Source organism: Hemiscyllium ocellatum, chromosome 2, assembly GCF_020745735.1.
Source record: "Hemiscyllium ocellatum isolate sHemOce1 chromosome 2, sHemOce1.pat.X.cur, whole genome shotgun sequence".
Classification (NCBI taxonomy): Eukaryota; Metazoa; Chordata; class Chondrichthyes; order Orectolobiformes; family Hemiscylliidae; genus Hemiscyllium; species Hemiscyllium ocellatum.
The window spans coordinates 44,650,150-44,668,149 of NC_083402.1; the positions used below are offsets into that span (position 1 = coordinate 44,650,150).

The following is an 18,000-nucleotide window of genomic DNA, read 5'->3' on the forward strand; positions in this document are numbered from 1 at the left end:
GATAAGGCATTCTATTTCTAAGAGAATCCTATCCTCCTTTTCCTGAGGAGAATGAGATGTTGAGAAAACTATGAATCTTCCAAAATGTAAACTAAGAAAAGCCAGACAAGATTATCTGATGTCTTAGCTACTCCGCATCATACACAAATTTTGTGAACATTTTTGAACAATTATGCATGAAAAGTTTAGGAACTAGATGTGAGTGTAGACAATAATACTAACTCCTTCAAATGGGTCTACTTTTGCTTCCCTTTCCAACTCATGAACAGTCTAAGAGTAGTTTAGGCTGGACAGGGTCACAAACTCCAGGAGATTCAGTGAAAAAAAGAATGATCTGAGTAACAGACAAAAGAGTACATCAAATTGTGCAATTCGAGCTATAAATGTTAACATTAAAAAATGAGACAATTCAGAATAATCATTTTAACATTTTAAAATATATATAAAGTAGACATACAGTCATTGCGTTTCAATCAAACCCTCAATGCTGGTGCTATTTTCTTTTGAGTTGTTAATCCAGTTCAGGTTTTCACTTGTACCGTTACAGGGGAGTTGGAGCCTTTCACCAGAACAGCCGGGCCTTTTTTTCAAAAAAATCCGAACTTCAACGGTTTCAAACTCCCCCAAAGAGAAGCAGCCGCTCGCCCGGCCAATCGGGCCTGTCCATCAGCCGGTTACCATGGCGAAGGGGCGGTCTCGGCCCCGGCGCCGGCCAATCGCGAAGGGCCATCGTTTTGTCGCTATGGTGACGGGGTTGTTCCCGGGACCTGATGGCTTGACAGGTGCGTGACAATCCAGCTCTTCAAGCATGTACGCCAAAGGCAAGAGTAACACTGTACCTTCTGACAGCCAAGCCAGGGAAAAGTAAGTTTACCTCAGCTTTTACCGGGAAACCGACCCCGGATTCAACTCCGGCGGGTCCGGAATGGTATAGTGAGATGTCAAACTCGGGACTGTGGGGTTGGTGTGAAAACATTAAGTTAATTCTGACACTCAGTTGACTCAGGACAAGAACTAGCTGCTTGTTCTCTTGGTATTGGAACATGGGGTACAGGGTGCTGCTTTGTTGGGTTGGGGGGCTGGTTCATTAGAAATGCTATGGGGGAAAAGAAAAGTAACACATATTGATGAGAAAAGCAGTCCACTAAGTTGTGCCGGTTTCCTTGAGGTTTGTGCTGGTGTTCTGTCACTTTGTACAATAGATTATTTACACTTCTTTTGCAAGTCCTGGATATGAGGAGAGCTCCTGAACTGAGGTGTAGGGTGAACTAAGCCCAAGAAGGATCAAAACGTGGAGGAAGGGGGAAAGCAAAATAGAGTTTCACAAAAGATTTGAGGGGAAAAGGCGTTAAGCAATAAATGCTTTATTTTACATCGTAATTTCATCTGATGCTAAAAAGACACTAGGTGCAGTTCTGGAAGTTCACAAATCATTGCGGTGTGCATGGAATCTACAGATCAAGCACTTCAGCAATAATACTAAGATTAGTGTTGTGGAAAGAAAGTTTGTGAAGTGTAATAGTTCAAATAAATCTCTCTTATACTCGAGTTAGGTCTCAACTAGCTGTTACTGGTCTTTACTGTGTCGCTGTATGTATAAGATGCTGTTCAGTGAACTGGAAAAGTCATGATGGTAATGCGACGAGTAATAAAACAAAACACACAAGCAACTCATTTTGTTTTACATCATTTCGCTTATTTGGCATTAATAGATCTAGACTTATTTATGGTAATACAGAGTTCTCCGATGTCTTGAATTTCTGGATTCGGGGATTTCCTTGGTTTCAAACGTATGTTTTTGGATTTTATGAATATGTTTTTATTTGTTGGCAAACAATACTCGCATTTTGAGCGTGTGTGCAGCCAAGTCTTTAAGTTGCATTGAACTAAGGCTCTCCTGGTGCCATGTTACACCACGCTGCTTAAGGGGAACCATAGAAGAAGAAAACAAGTGATTGTAATCTGCCATCTGTAACTTTTTAATTAAAATAAATAATAGCCATTTACTTCGAATTACTCATTCAAATTGCTTTTAGCTGTATATTAGTATTGGTTTGAAGCAAGAACAGAACTGTAATGTTATTGTTTTCTACTTGTGTAGTAAGTGCAAGTAGTCCAATAAAACGAGCCTTAAAATAGCGGTGCTTGTAATTAAAAACAATGTAACTTTGCAAAAGTGCTATTGTAATTTATTACATGCTTATTTAAGAGGATTATTGCGTTCTCTTGAAAGGTGGGACACAAGTTTTTTTTGCCTTGATTTACGTATCCATTGGAGTGTGTAATGTTTAAAGTTGTAGCAGTTCTATACTTGTAAGAAGCACGTTGAATGAAGTCTTAAAAATGGCTTGCAATACTAATACATTATACTCAGTTAGGACAGTTTTTTTAATATTTTTTGTTTAAACTGAAAATGTATCAAAAACATAGTAAATAGAAAGCTGGTAACATCAGTTATTGCAGAACTACTTCAATTGCATTCAAGTTTTTGGAGTGTTGATTTTCAAATAGAAACTTACATTAATTGTTCAATGAATTGTTAAGCGATGTATGGTTTCAGTGTTTGTTTACATTGAATTAGTTGTGAAACTAAAGTGTTTACTTTATATGAAAAATGTGCATTTGCAAACATTTATCTTTGTTTACTATGTATGTGGCTTTTTGTGATAGACATTTTAATGTAAGCCTCAATATAAATATATATTCAGTTTATCAAATATTGACATTTTTATCCACATTGGAAATCTGTCATCTACAGTATATTGTTTCCTAATACACCGACCATATCTCATTCAAGTGGACACCTTTTCAAAAAAGCATTAGATTGAAGTGGTAAGGAAACAACTCTGTACTTAAAACCCATTTGATGTTTTTCAGAATTAAAGTTTTAACATTACTTAGACCATTTCCATTTGATCTGCAAGACAAGCTGTGAGACATGGAGATAAGAGTTATCACAACAATATGTTGATTTTCTTTTTGAGTGGTAACACCATGCATTGCCTGTAGTTTAGTAACAGAGTACCACCAGTTGACTAAGCAATTACTGTGTTGTGGAGCTGAAACTAAAACCATTTTCAGCACTCAACACCTCTCTTAATGCACTCCTATACAGTAGGTATACAAGATATCTGATATTGTGTATCAATACTTACCAACTGAAACTGTCATTCCATGCAATTAATATTTCTCTGTATTAGATGGGAATCTTTTCAAATTTAGTATGCATAGATCAATGTTAACAGAATAAGCAAAAGGAGGTTTCTTCTTTGAAAATTTTGCATTTAGCAGGTTAAATTATGAGCAAAGGCTCAACTCTATACATCAAACTAAAGCCATTCCAATGCTAACAGACACTTACGTTTTTGAACTGGCCGGCAATCCCAAATGCAATAAAGGTTGATTCAGTGTGTTAAAGATTCTTGGTCATTAGTTTCACTGATTGGAGGAAGCCTTGGCACAGACATTTTCTGTGGAATTTCCATCCATAATGGCATTTTTAATATTTTAATGTAGTGGCATTGAATTTGAATTGCAGCTGATAGCCATTCATTTCCGCAAAGTTGAATCTGTCCCGTGCCTAAAAACGTAGAAGCACTGCACCAATTGGAGGAATTTATTTACACAATTATTAGTATTTAACTGGTATTTCCTTGACTGAATAATTCTGAAACATTTCTCAGTAACACTTTAGTAGATCCAATACTGTGAAGTTGCATATATTTGTAAAATCTAATTGAGTGGTAACTGACTGTGTTCACAATCTCTTCCTGGGTCTGTTCCATTCATATTACAAGGGAATTCTGTGTAATAAGTAGAAATGACCTCTGATCACGTTGATGCACAAACACAAATTAATATAACTGTGTCACTCTTCTGTCCAGTGTTTTAAAAGAAATAGTGGTCAGTTAAAAGAGAAAATAGTTTTCATAAAATGACCAGCAGAGGAATTTCATGCAAACGTGTTGGACTTTCAGCAGAGATGTCTGGGCTACAAAATCTTCTCTGCAACAAAAACAGAAATTGCTGGAAAATCTCAGCAGGTCTGGCAGCATCTGTGGAGAGGAATCAGAATTAATATTTTGAGTCCAGTGATCCTCCTTCAGAACTGATGGTAGCTTGGCAAAGGATTTTTTTAATATAAACAGAAGATGGAGTAGGGGTAGGGGGACAGTACCTGATAGGTAGTGCCCAAAGAGAATGGGGGTAGAGAGGAATAAAAAGCTGAACAGATAGAGAAATGGTTCAGGGACAGTTTGGTGGGATGAAAAGCTGACAATGGATAGTGTGTGGTAACAACCCGTGTAATGCATTCCTCTAACTGTCACATGAAGCAAAGGATCATGACTGAGAAACAAAGTTAATGTTGAAATTTCTTATTTTGTAAAACTTAATTTGAAATGAATAGTATTTTCCATTTAAATGTATACTATGTTTTGACTTAAACATTGAGGAAACAAAAATCTTTAAAAAACCTAAATTACGTTATTATCTAAATTCTCTGGGCACAGATGTTGAATTGGTGTCACCATGCGATCCTGCCATGAAGGCCACTTGTCCTTCTGTGGATGTATCCTATGTTACTACTTTCTTCTGATGTGGTTGGTATGGTGTACCATCTTAAGTGGGAACTGCAGCACAACAGGAAAACTGTGCAGAATTTTGTTCAATGTTCTTGCCAGCTGCAGAGCAGAACCCCTTAATATCCGTAACAAAGACAAGGGGCTATGAGAGAGTCTGAGTGTGCGCACTTATCGTGCCTAGTCTTTGTATTTGCTCCATTAAAATCTTCATCTCAGTCACCTGCCCCAAAACTTGTCTGTGAGCTTACCTTCTAATGAATTATCCATCAACTGGCTGCAGACCACTTGTCTGGTGATCAACTGTCGATTTCAATTCCGTATTAGCCTTTAAGTGATAATATCTGATTGAATGATGGAGCCTCTTCGTTTTGAGTCCTCTTGTTCTCTGTCTATTGCTGCTGTGGCTGGGTAGATGGCAGCATTTGTTGGGTGCTTGAAGCTAGAAAATATGGGGAAGTTTGAGGTGGGGCAAGTGGGTTGGAGTGGAAATTGAGTTCCATAGTCTTACTATCAGCAGCCTGCATATTTCATCAGATAGCAGTTTGAGGGTGAGCTGGGTGTTGTGAAGGGGCAGAAGACAGGAACACTACCCTTTTTTAAGTTTTCAGTGATGTAAAAAGCCACAGGCTTTGTTGCAGTTAGCCCCATGATACAAATAACCACCTGTCCTGTAAAGGTCAGGAGACTGTGTTTCTTGCCCCCCTCTGGCTCTGCTCTGGATGCCACATCATTCTGCAAAAGAAAAGAGGAATGCCAGTTATTTTGTTACATTGTGATTGGATGATGTACTTGTCACTGCAGAATAACTGAAGCTATGTGGAGCTGGAAGAGGTGATTGTGGGGCTGGTAGCATTGGTTTACATGCAAGGTTGAAATGGAATATTTGGATGTTATGCAAAAATCCTGAGTGGCAGTGACTAATGCAGGTTGAGTGAAAAGAAGTCAGGAAGGCAATGGGAGGGGTGGGGTGGGTGGGTTCTATTTGAGCAGGGTTAGAGGCTGGTTGTATGATAGTTTAAAGATGTCATATGAAGATGCATTCACTGACCCTGATCATCCATAAAAGATCATTCACCTTTTTGGAGTACTGATTCCAGGTACTCAACTGCAAACTATGGTCACCAGGCCCTACTGCTTTTGAAGTGTTGTCTTTGAGATCCTCCTAAACCTGTAATGCTGGTTCTAGGGTGGGTCAAGGCTGTTGGTGCATAATTTTATTAATGCACTTGGTGTAGTGCAAGATGCAGCTTTGTGAAGACATGCAAGAAGTTTTAGTAAGCTGAAAATAATTAGAAACAATTTATCTGAAAAGCATGATTTATTGGATTGTACTTTTGCTTCACATGATAATGTTCATATTAATTGTGTTACTTTCAAAGTACAAAGATAAAATGTAACACTTGTATGGAATAGGTTTTCACACCTTTCAGAGATATGTGTGTCAAAAATGGACTGCTCTTTTTTTCCTGTTGTTTCTAGTGAACGGGCTTCTGGAAAATGAGTTTGATAGTTTAGGAATTTCGCTTGGTTTTTGTAAAAGAGACTCTGCACTAGACTGAAAACTTATTTTACATTTGAGTTCTACAACAGTTAGGCATTGATGAAATACTTCTGATAAAAGCTTTTAAATTCCTGTCACCTTTTGATAGCAATGCTGGCTTTCACCTGAACCTCATCCCTTTTTCTACCACCACTTGTATCTGTGTTACCACTTTCAGACTGAAGGTCTCAGTCCAGCCTTCCACAAACTGTCTTTCATCATCTTAAACCCAGCCAAAACTCTGCTTACTCTGTGACCCACATCATTATTTGTACTAATTCAAGTCGCCCACGCTAACTCAAATTTGTGACAGAACCAATCTCCCCCGACCCCACTGCAACATGCAATCTACAGTTCACAACAATATCTTTAAATTCATACATGATTGTATGAATCTTTGTTCATATATTTTTCTGTAAATTTTTCCATCTCTAAAGTTGCTTCTCACTTCTATAAACTTTCTATTCTTCTGATTTTGGTCTCTTGTCTATTGCTATCTCCCTTCTTTATACCACCTTTGCCAGCAGTGTATTCAGCTGCCTGTATGCTTTAATCTCTCGTTTAAATTCCTTTTAAACTTTCTATAATTCCTCCTCCTTCTTTAAGACCCTTCTTTAGATCTACCTCTTAGAATCAGTGAGCTGAAGCTTGTTCTAGTATTGTCCTTAGTTCTGTATTCATTTTTATCTAATTACCTCCCAGTGAAGCCACTTGGCAGTACTTTTTCAATGTTAGCATTATATAAATGAACTTTACCATAAATTGGATCAGGAACAGTATGCAATACTGGAATCCTTGCATGTTACTTGTATAACTAGAGGCTTAGTGTGTTTTCAGATTCCTTTCAATTTCTTATGTGCATGTTTTAATGTGTTGGAAAACACTTTGCATAATGAAAATCTCAACTTGCATCAAATCCTTTCCTGCAACTGCAAGTAATCTGCCATGTCCAGCAAATGTGGTTTATGTTCTATTGATAAGTTTCTTCAGGAATTCACCAGTGATGAAAGTGGGAATTAAATTATCTTGCTTATGCCACTATGTATAAATTGCTCAGGTGATTTTCTTTTGGGATTGGAAGAAATAAATGTGAAACAAATTGCTTTTTACAATTGTTTTAAAAATGCTTAGTTTGCATTATTGTTTTACTTAAAATCAATTGGTTTAGTGGTGCTTGAGACAGATGACTGCAATATTGTAGTTTGATTTTACCTTGTAGTTGTCTCTGAGGAACACGTGTCTCTTCAGTGCGGTCTAAACAATGATTGTAATAAAGAACTCAAAGATAAGTTTAGTTTATATGTACTGTCTTCCAAGCTGATGTCAACACTTGCATGCTATTACATCACGTGAGTAATGATTAAACATTTTGTGTACAGGTATCCGATGAGGTATGGTTCTGTATCAGTCTGGTTTTAGGGGTATGGGAAGGTAAAGTTCTAAGATACATTGTTTTAAACACCACATTACTACTTAGTTGTCAGCCTTTTTTTTTCTGCTGTTAACTCAATCTGACATTTTATGCAGATGACTGGTTATACTACTGAGCTCAGAATTGAGTCGGCCTGATGACTCCTGGTACAGCCCTGGACTCCTGTAGATTCAACCTGTTGAGATTCTTTGGAACCAAAATCCCAACAAGTTTTTAAATTTGATATCTAGTTTGCAGTATGTCTTGTAATATTTCATCAAATTTATGCAGAATAAAAAGAAATGCACCACTGAATGCAGTAAATATGTTACTTAATTTATTGAAAAGATAGTAGATTGAACTAAAATACAATAATATTTTTCTCATATTATTGAATTCCTATAATGTACTCTGTCCAGACCCCTCATGACTTTGAAATTTTGAATCAAATCTCCACTTAGTCTTCTCAAGGGAAAAAGAAGTCGCAATTTCACCAATCTGCCTTCATAACTGAAATTTCTCATTCTCTGAACCATTCATATTGCTTTACTGCTGTCTGGCTTGGTGATAGTTCATTCATGTCTGAAAAGACAAACATACAAGACAATGGTTGTGGAGAAGGGAGAGGTGGAGGGAAGCAAGAGGTGCATTCTAACTTCATGTGTCTTGCAAATCAGAAGAGATTTTAGGATGAAGGGGAATTGTGAGTAGGAGGATTAAGTGCAAGAATACTGTTTCAGCCCTACACTGGTGATAAGCCGAGTTTAAAAAAAAAACAAAGAACTGCAGATGCTAGAAGTCAGAAACAAAATTAGAAATTGGTTAGAAAATCTCAGCAGGTCTGGCAATATCTGTGGAAAGAAAGAAGAGTTAATGTTTCGGATCCAGTGACCCTTCTCCACAACACTGGCTGTTCCAATAATGGAGAGGATCATGGGGATACGGACATGCAGCTGTGCCTGTCTGCTGCAAGTTGGGTGCTGCTGCATCTGGTGATATAACATCTTGTCTTATAAGAGCAGGGGAATTTCTCAAATCGTGTTTTTTTTTACCATGTACTTGCTTTGGTTGCATTGGTGACATTGTGCTGGAAGATGGCAGTGTGTATTTTGTCAGTGTTTACTACTACTCAATGTGTGATGATGAGGTGAAGTTATGAATGTTAGAGTCCTGATTGCTAGAGGTCAGGAGGTGAGTGAAAAAAAATGTGGGGCTGGGTAAATGCATTGTTTGGTGGAAGCTTCTGCTTCAGTTACTTACTTACTCGTCTACTTATTTAGATGAGTTTCATGTACGGTACTGAAGGAACTCAAGGTAGCAAGACTCTGCCATTGATCCTGTGGCACCCCAGTCTCTTTGGCTTTCGGCATTTCAGTTACAAGGATATGTATTTGAAGTTTAATTCAATGACTTTGGCCACATATGGTCATCCAGGTCTTAGGGCTACACTGCATTTATTGACTGTGACTGAATTATCTGTTCTTTTTGGCTTCTCAGTTTGTGCGAATGGCCTTCTAGCTCCTTTTGAATGAGGACTTCTTTCTTCCTGACCACCTCCTGCATCGAGGCCTACAGTCTTATGGCTAAGAGCTTTCACGCAACCTCTCTGCCCTGTTTCACCATCCTGACTCTTTGCCAGCCATTTCCAGCATCTGCTCTAGCAAGATACATCTCCCCTTTGATAAGTTCAGGCAGATTTTTAAGTAGTGAAGACTAGTTTTAATTGGTGCAAGACTCATGTGAACCTGGGTTTTGTATTAAGATGCACAGCCATGTGATGCTTCAGTGTTGAGTTACATGCTGTTATGATTTAAATTAACAGCACAAGGTTTGCGAACTGACTGCATTAGACACAATGGTCATGATACATTGTGATTATTGTGCCATTTTTGGAGGCAATTGAATTTTTGCCAGTTAATTCTGTTCTACTGTTTTGATCTTGGAAATATTTGTTATCCAAAGGACCCATATTGGGACTGGGAACTTCAATCTGCGTGGTACATACTTGGGATATGTAAGTGTATTATTCCAATTTTATTTCTATTCTTGTTGGAATCATGCAACATCACTGGATTTGCCAGAGCATAAAAAGTCAAATCAAGAATGGCCTGCACTGTCTGGGCTAGAAATGATGATCACTTCTCCAGATTCCTGATTTTGCCCCTTGGCACTTAGAACTCCTGTGACTAATTTCCATGTGGAGGAATCTGTTATGAACATAGAAATCCATTGATTGCATCATGTAGAGTCAAGAGTCACCAGAAACATCAGCGAGATTCTTTTATAATGTTTGAATATTCTGTGGTTTATGTTGACTCAAGCAGCACACACATACCATGCACACACAAGCATAAAGACACTTGGCAGTATTGTAATTTGGTACACATTTTTTAAACATAAAATAATTACTCTTAGCTCTGTGTCCTTCTATAAATTATTGAAGTTCAATTTTTAAAGTAACTTTGGTTATTTGGTAAAGCTGTTTAAGGAACAGTTGTTGCAAGTGATGAATAAATATGTCCCTCTGAGACAGGCAAGAAGTGGTAAGATAAAGGAACCTTGGATGACGAGAGTGGTGGAGCTTCTCGTCAAAAGGAAAAAGGAAGCTTACATAAGGTGGAGGAAGCTAGGGTCAAGCTCAGCTCTAGAAGATTACAGGCAGGCAAGGAATGAACTCAAAAATGGTCTGAGGAGAGCCAGGTGGGGGCACGAGAAAGGATTGGCAGAATGGATTAGGGAGAACACGAAGGCATTTTACACTCATGTGAGGAATAAGAGAATGGTCAAAGAAAGAGTAGGGCCGATTAGGGATAGCATAGGGAATTTGTGTGTGGAGTCTGAGGAGGTAGGGGAAGCCCCAAATGAGTTTTTTGCTTCTGTCTTTATGAAAGAAATGAACTTTGTAGTGAATGAAACATTTGAAGAGCAGGTGTGCATGCTGGAATGGATAGAGATAGAGGAAGCTGATGTGCTGAAAATTTTGTCAAACATTAAGATTGACAAGTCGCCAGGCCTGGACTAGATTTGTCCTCGGCTGCTTTGGGAAACGAGAAATGCAATTGCTTTGCCACTTGCGAAGATCTTTGCATCCTCGCTCTCCACTGGAGTCGTACCTGAGGACCGGAGGGAGGCAAATGTAATTCCTCTCTTTAAGAAGGGAAATAGGGAAATCCCCGGCAATTACTGACCAGTAAGTCTCATGTCTGTCGTCTGCAAGGTGTTAGAAATGATTCTGAGTGATAGGATTTATGACCATCTGGAAGAACATGGCTTGCTTAAATGCAGTCAACATGGCTTTGTGAGGAGCAGGTCATGCTTCAGAAACCTTCTCGAGTTCTTTTGAGGATGTGACTAGAAAAGTTGATGAGGGTCGAGCTGTGGATGTGGTGTATATGGACTTCAGCAAGGCATTTGATAAGGTTCCCCATGGTAGGCTCATTCAGAAGGTCAGGAGGAATGGGATACAGGGGAACATAGCTGTCTAGATACAGAATTGGCTGGCCAACAGAAGACAGCGAGTGGTAGTAGAAGGAAAATATTCTGCCTGGAAGTCTGTGGTGAGTGGTGTTCCACAGGGCTCTGTCCTTGGGCCTCTATTGTTTGTGATTTTTATTAATGACTTGGATGAGGGGATTGAAGGATGGGTTAGCAAGTTTGCAGACGACACAAAGGTTGAAGGTGTCGTTGACAGTACAGAGGGCTGTTGTAGGCTGCAGAGGGACATTGACAGGATGCAGAGATGGGCTGAGAGGTGGCAGATGGAGTTCAACCTGGATAAATGCGAGGTGATGCATTTTGGAAGGTGGAATTTGAAAGCTGAGTACAGGATTAAGGATAGAATTCTTGGCAGTGTGGAGGAACAGAGGGATCTTGGTGTGCAGATATATAAATCCCTTAAAATGGCCACACAAGGGGATAGGGTTGTTAAGAAAGCATGTGGTGTTTTGGCTTTCATTAACAAAGGGGAATTGATTTTCAAAGTCGTGAGATCTTATTGCAGCTCTATAAAACTTTGGTTAGACTGCACTTGGAATACTGCGTTCAGTTCTGGTCCCCTATTATAGGAAAGATGTGGATGCTTTGGAAAGGGTTCAGAGGAGGTTTACCAGGATGCTGCCTGGACTGGAGGGCTTATCTTACGAAGAGAGGTTGACTGAGCTTGGACTTTTTTCATTGGAGAAAAGGAGGAGGAGAGGGGACCTAATCGAGGTATACAAGATATTGAGAGGCATAGATAGAGTCGATAGTCAGAGACTATTTCCCAGGGCAGAAATTACTAACATGAGGGGTCATAGTTTTAAGCTGGTTGGAAGAAAGTATAGAGGGGATGTCAGAGGCAGGTTCTTTACAGAGAGTTGTGAGAGCATGGAATGCGTTGCCAGCAGCAGTTGAGGAAGCAAGGTCATTGGGGATATTTAAGAGACTACTGGACATGCATATGGTCACAGAAATTTGAGGGTGCATACATGAGGATCAGTGGTCGGCACAACATTGTGGGCTGAAGGGCCTGTTCTGTGCTGTACTGTTCTATGTTCTATATGCTGTGGGAAATTAAACAACAAATGGACATAGTCTGATCTTCAAATAGATAATAATCCAATGGCAATATTTCACATTAACCCACAACACGTGGTGAAGTCTGTGCATTATAGGCTATAAATTTCAAAAAGTTTTTTATTGTCTTCTACAGAGAGCAGTTTTGAATACATTTGTATAAAATCAAGAAAAATTAAACAACATTGGGATGACCGAAGAAACTTTGGATGGGAGTTAAAGCTCTTTGGTATTTGTGTCACTTTGTCAGAGAGACTGTTTGTTTGGTTGTTTCTCATGGCAATTACTCCCTGCAGGGTGGATGTTCTGCTTCAAAGAATCGGTGGCTTCTGATTATCCAACAGTGTCACTGGAGTGATGGCCTTTGCCAGATTCTAATAGGGTGGCATTTGTTTCAAACCTCCAAGGTCAATCCATCCCTTTTCAACTCTCACTTTTTACATGTTCTGTATGTGTTGCAAATCAGCTAACAGTTGGGTTAGTATTCTGCCACCAGTCCTATTTTGTACTGTTTTCTTAAAAAAAAGTCATGGTTTAAACAGCTTCTTGAAAGGAACTTTAACAAAAGAAATCAAGAGGTCAAAGAAAACTCATGAAAAGTAAATAAAAATACCAGTACCAGTGGTAATGATACAATCAGCCCATACGGGGCAATCCTTCCTTCTATACTGGATCTCAGGGCCTATTTCATTACCAGTGGTAGAAGATCAGCAGCTGGTGAAGAAGTCAAGTTGGATGTTGGGCTTCACGTGAGATGATTTGAGTATAGAAGAAGAGATGGCTGGCTGCAAATACAGGGCTCATCATTTAACATTGAAGTCAAATCTACTATATCAATTTGTCCATCTGCTTGCTTCCCTATCTGAACAACTTATGTTAAAAAGTTTTCAGTGAGTTCAAGTGTGTTGTAATGCTCATTCCTTTTCTCCTTGTTTGTATCTTCTTTGAAACTTGGCTGATTTCTGTCACTTGAATCTTCTTCAGTGATGATGGAATTGTTCAGCAGTCATGACAATTCTGCGTAATTGCAGAAAATTTTCAATGAATTATGAGATCTTCAATCTCTCTTGAGCTCTGTCATCACACTGCTGACTGAGCCCCAGCTGTACACCTGACAATGCCTAAGTTACCACAGTGTATCCTTTCCAAAGAGTTCCAAAGTGAAACTTGACTTATTAATGTGTGATTAGAAGTAATGATTCATCTATCATTTTTAAATTCTGCCTCTGTTCATTGTATGTGTTCCCAGTCAAGTCACAACACGTCTGGTTTAGCCATTCTTGAACACAGTAAAGTGAATGGTATTCTTGGTCAAATTGCTTACTGGCCACTGGTCCTTCTCCGTCATAAAACATAGATGTCACCATTTTTAGTTGCAGTAGACCCTTCTTTTTGTGTTATCTCTTGACTAATTGGTTAACCATAGTTTGTTCCTGTACCAAGCATTCTTTTGGAATTAATTAAACTCTTTCAGTTACCACAAGGATGTTGAGCTTAAGACATACTGGCTCAAAAGCAAGAAGAGTTTTGCTTATGAATTATGAGAGCATCCTCAACTCAGTTATGCTCTGTGTTGCAAAGTTGCTTGTACTATGTTGTGTTACAACACTTAGGGTTTAACCATTTCTCCCCCTCCTCCCCCCGCTAATTTAAACCAGCAACGCAAAAGATTTACTATGTGTGGTAATTTGTGAAAATTGGAGAGACAAAGAACTATCTCAAAAATCACTATTTAAAGCAAAAATTCACAACTTTATTTTTCTAAAGTCTAACAGAGAATATTAATTAACGACTATTTGCAACTCATTTCTATAAACCTAACCTTCCCCTCTACAATACTGGTTCGATAAAACCCCTGGTGAAGATTTAATGAAATATTCAAATTTCAAAACTAGCTAGCTGTTGAGTCTTTGTATCTTCCTCTATAGATTTGCTCTTCAGGTTGATGTCAATATTTTTTTCTGTGCAAATTCTTTCTCTAGACAGGTACCTTTCAGATAGTTCTTATTAGCAGCCTACATCTGTTGGTCTTTTGGAAGTTCTCCCTCAACTGTTGGTTTTTTTTCCCCTCCGTTTTATACCCCAAAATGTCAGATCATTTCATTAGTTTTAATATTGTCAAAATACCAAATTCAAACTTGATTGGTGTTTAGTATCTTGGGGCATAATTTAAACTGATTGGCTGAACTTGAATTTGTTTTTGTCTCACAGCAACCAGCCAGTGCTACATTGAATAAGTGTTACATTGTTACCTTGTTCTGGGCTCTCTATGCCTCTAAGTCCTTGCTAGCTTTCAAATCTCTTAAAGATACAGTAATTCTTCCACATTCATAACAATTGTAATGTGGAGAGTTATTCTACCTTCTATTTCTTCTGACAAGGAATTTAATTTACTAGGACGGTACTCACCACCCACTTCTAGGTATCAAATGTAGAATTGGTGTGATGTCCATTGATTTAACAGATTCTGTAAAACTTAAGTCAGTTGAATCACCAATTTCCTTAAGAATGCCTCAGGCATGTGATCTAATGGTTCTGCTTCTGTAAGACTACAAGAAGTAGGATAACAGCCCCTTGAGCTTGCTCCCCAATTCAATAGGATTATGGCTGATCTGACATTCCTCATGTCCTGTTTCCTGCTTTCCCTGTAACTGTTGATTCCTTTACTGGTGGAGGATTTACCTATCTTAGCCTTATATTTATACAAGGATACTGCCACCACTGTTCTCTGTGACAAGGAGTTCCTAAGACACTCAATCCTCTGAGAGAAGAAGTTTCTCCTTATCTCAGTCTTAAATTTGTGTTCCTTTATTCTGAGACAATGCACTCTGGTCCTAATTCTCTCAGTAGGGGAGAAGCATCTTCTCAGCATTTACCCTGTGAAGGCCCCATAAGAATCCTATGTTTAAACAAGATCACCTCTCATTCTTAAACTTTAGTGAATATAATGCCAATCTGTTTAGCCCTTGCTCATAAGACAATACCTCCATACCAGGGATCGTCCTAGGGAAATTTCTCTGAACTGCTTCTAATGAATTGATACTTTTATTTTTATAAGGGGACCAAAACTTCTCACAGTACGCCAAATGTTGTCACACCTTTTTACAGTTGAAATAAGACTTCCCTACTCTTAAACTCTAACCTCTTGAAATAAGGGCCAACATTCCAGTAACATTCCTGATTACCTGCTGCACCTGTGTGCTAACTTTGGGTCTTGTGCACATGTACCCCTAAGTCATTTTGTGTTGGAGCTTTCTGCAGTTTTTCTCCATTCCATAATGAACAACTTTGCATTCTCCCATTGTATACTCCGTTTGTCAACGTTTTGTCCACTTACCTAACCTATCAATTTCTTTCTGTAGGTTAGCATGACATGTGCCTTAAGCACCTTTATGTCATGAGGTGAATGTGTTCTGTTGTCACCCTCCAATAATGTCTTTCTCCATGGGATTTATGATTCATTGTGATTTTTCATGTATTCTGTTGCCAGCAGAATATGAACAGCTTTTTTCCGCAATCAAATATTTTTCAAATTGTATTAGATTTGATAAGGACTCATTAGTAATTCCATTGACCGTTCCGTCTATTATAAGTGGAAATTTTGAAGCTCCAAGGTCAGTTTTCCATCAGTGTCTTGAGATCATTAATGAAATTATCTATGGATCTTCCTGGATGCTGGTCTTGTCTGTTAAATCTTCTCTTTCAAGAATCTTGTTTGTCCTTAGCTTTTGGAAAATATTTTAGTCTATTAGAAGAGCTTCAAAAATACCTGCCTTATTTTATATTGGTGATTCATAACATTGTCAACTGCAGGTCCTGTTGAATACAATGGTGTACTTACTGTTGCTTAGCTCATGATTTTGTATTTAAGATTGAAGCAATGGCATCCCTTTTTTGAGTTTTGTAATATAGCAATTCTGTGATGTTTTACTTCTTTTAAAACTTTAAATTCTATTAAATAACTGCTCTTTATGTACCAGGTCAGCCGTCACAAGTTGCGTCTCTGTGTACTGAGAGGACAGCCCTTTATCTTTATCTCTGTATTGCTTACTGAGGTCTGCACACTTATTGCAGTCAAATTAGTGGTGTCTAGCTTTCTGCAGCCAGGTTAGATGTTCCCTGCTTTTCACAACCTTGTTTACTATACCTTTTCCCCTCTAAAAACTTCTAAATAAAGTTTTCTTCTTCACACTCAAATCATGATTTAAATTATTAATCTGCTGTTCTTGAAAGTATCTATAAATATCTTCTTCTGTTGGGCTGTGTCTACTTTTATACTTTAAATTGCCCTGTTATTACATTAAACATACCTGTGATATTCCTGATGCTGTGGCCTAAGTATAAATTAAATCAGTGTCCCTCAGCATCACTACTTTAGCTGTGACTTGAGTATGTTTGCTGCAATATGACACCCACTGTGAAGTAAATATTTCTTTCTTAATTTTGTCTTTTCTAGCTTGATCCTTTGTACCGGTGTTTAAAGTTTTTCCTCTCGATTAGGAGATTTTTAATTGGTCACTTCTCAGGTAGTCCTCAAATCAGGAATGCCCCTACAAATCCTCCTTTTAAGGATTTTGTAAGTGTCAAGTGTGATTTAGTTTTTTAAGCTGACATTATTTCTCCCATGCTATTTACTAAATCTGAAGTGAAGGTTTAGCCTGAAGTACAGTTTCCAGGTTTTTATTCCTTTCACTGGTTCTGCTGTTTATTCAAGTGCTTGCTGATGCTGACGGAGTTTCTTAAAGTGGAAAATAATAAGGGCAGCATTGATTAGATTTGTTGTATCTGGTGCTTGCATCTATGCCAGCTGATCTGTTTGGTTTTATTTTTCCCTCTGGTATTATTGATTAGAATTGGGGATTTGTAATTGATATGAGAAATTTGGTAACTTGCATGGAGCTACATTTTCATATAGACGTGCACATGAAGATATTCAGATTATTTCAAGAGCAAGATAAGAACACTGTCATTTTGTTGTAAATTTGATAAAAACACTTTAGTTTTAAAACAAGGGCTGTGCTGATGGTTCAGAAAGTTAAGCTGGTGAGTGACAGCATCACACAGAACTGGAAATTTATCACTTGGTTTGTGCTGCAATTGTTGATCTCATATAGACAGAATTTGAGACACTATGGATTAGCCACAGTGTTTCTAGTCAGAGTGAAAAAGCAGCCAGAATTCCTATTTTCAGTAGCTGTCTGGTTATCTTTGTTGAAGATGCTTATGTAGCTCTCAGGTGACAACAACATTTAACTTTGGATATGATGCCTTTGTAGATGAATTACCTACAGATGGTCACTATCAAGGTTCTAAAATAAGAATAGTTGGTAGGAAGAGACTCTAGAGGCTGCTGAACCATGCCTTTTGGGGAGAATAGGAGGGAGATAATTTTCTGATACGTTACAGGCATCCAAACTAGCAAAAATGATTTAATTTATGGTATTTAGATGCTGTGTATTATTGGAAGATTTTGAATTCCATTTAACAAATGTGGAAATCAAATTGTTGCAGAAAATTGGTTTCTTAATATTTAATTTTCAGTCTCACTAAATCTCTACTGTACAATGACTATTTTCATGCATGCCATTGAAACACCTTGGTTATTTACATGAAATTGACAGCGCAGAATTAGACCACTTGGCCCCAGTGGCCTACACCAGTATTTTTGATCCACATAATCCTCATTTCACTCTGATTGGGAAGATATAATGTGCTCCCCTGTTCCCTATTTCCGCCTCCCTCATGCATTTATGATGTCTTCAGTCACTTCAAATAGCAGTGACTCTGATAGTCTTACCAAATATACAACAGTGCTTCTTGAGAAACTTTCAGAGTTCCTAGTGGCTCCTGCTCTTGTCAATCTGTCATTCAACGTTTTAAGGAAGAAACTAGTCTTGCCTGTTACTGGAAAG

The 18,000-nt window shown here is 38.3% G+C and overlaps 1 protein-coding gene across 1 annotated transcript in view; it reads left to right on the forward strand.

The window, feature by feature from the left end:
- Window positions 1-762: 762 nt before the first annotated feature.
- Window positions 763-18,000, forward strand: part of LOC132823016 (single-stranded DNA-binding protein 2) — a 374,063-nt gene continuing 356,825 nt past the window's right edge. The window contains exon 1 of the mRNA XM_060836550.1: window positions 763-864. Coding sequence (XP_060692533.1) covers window positions 809-864 — 56 coding nt within the window. The 5' untranslated portion in view covers window positions 763-808. The remainder of the gene's footprint in view (window positions 865-18,000) is intronic.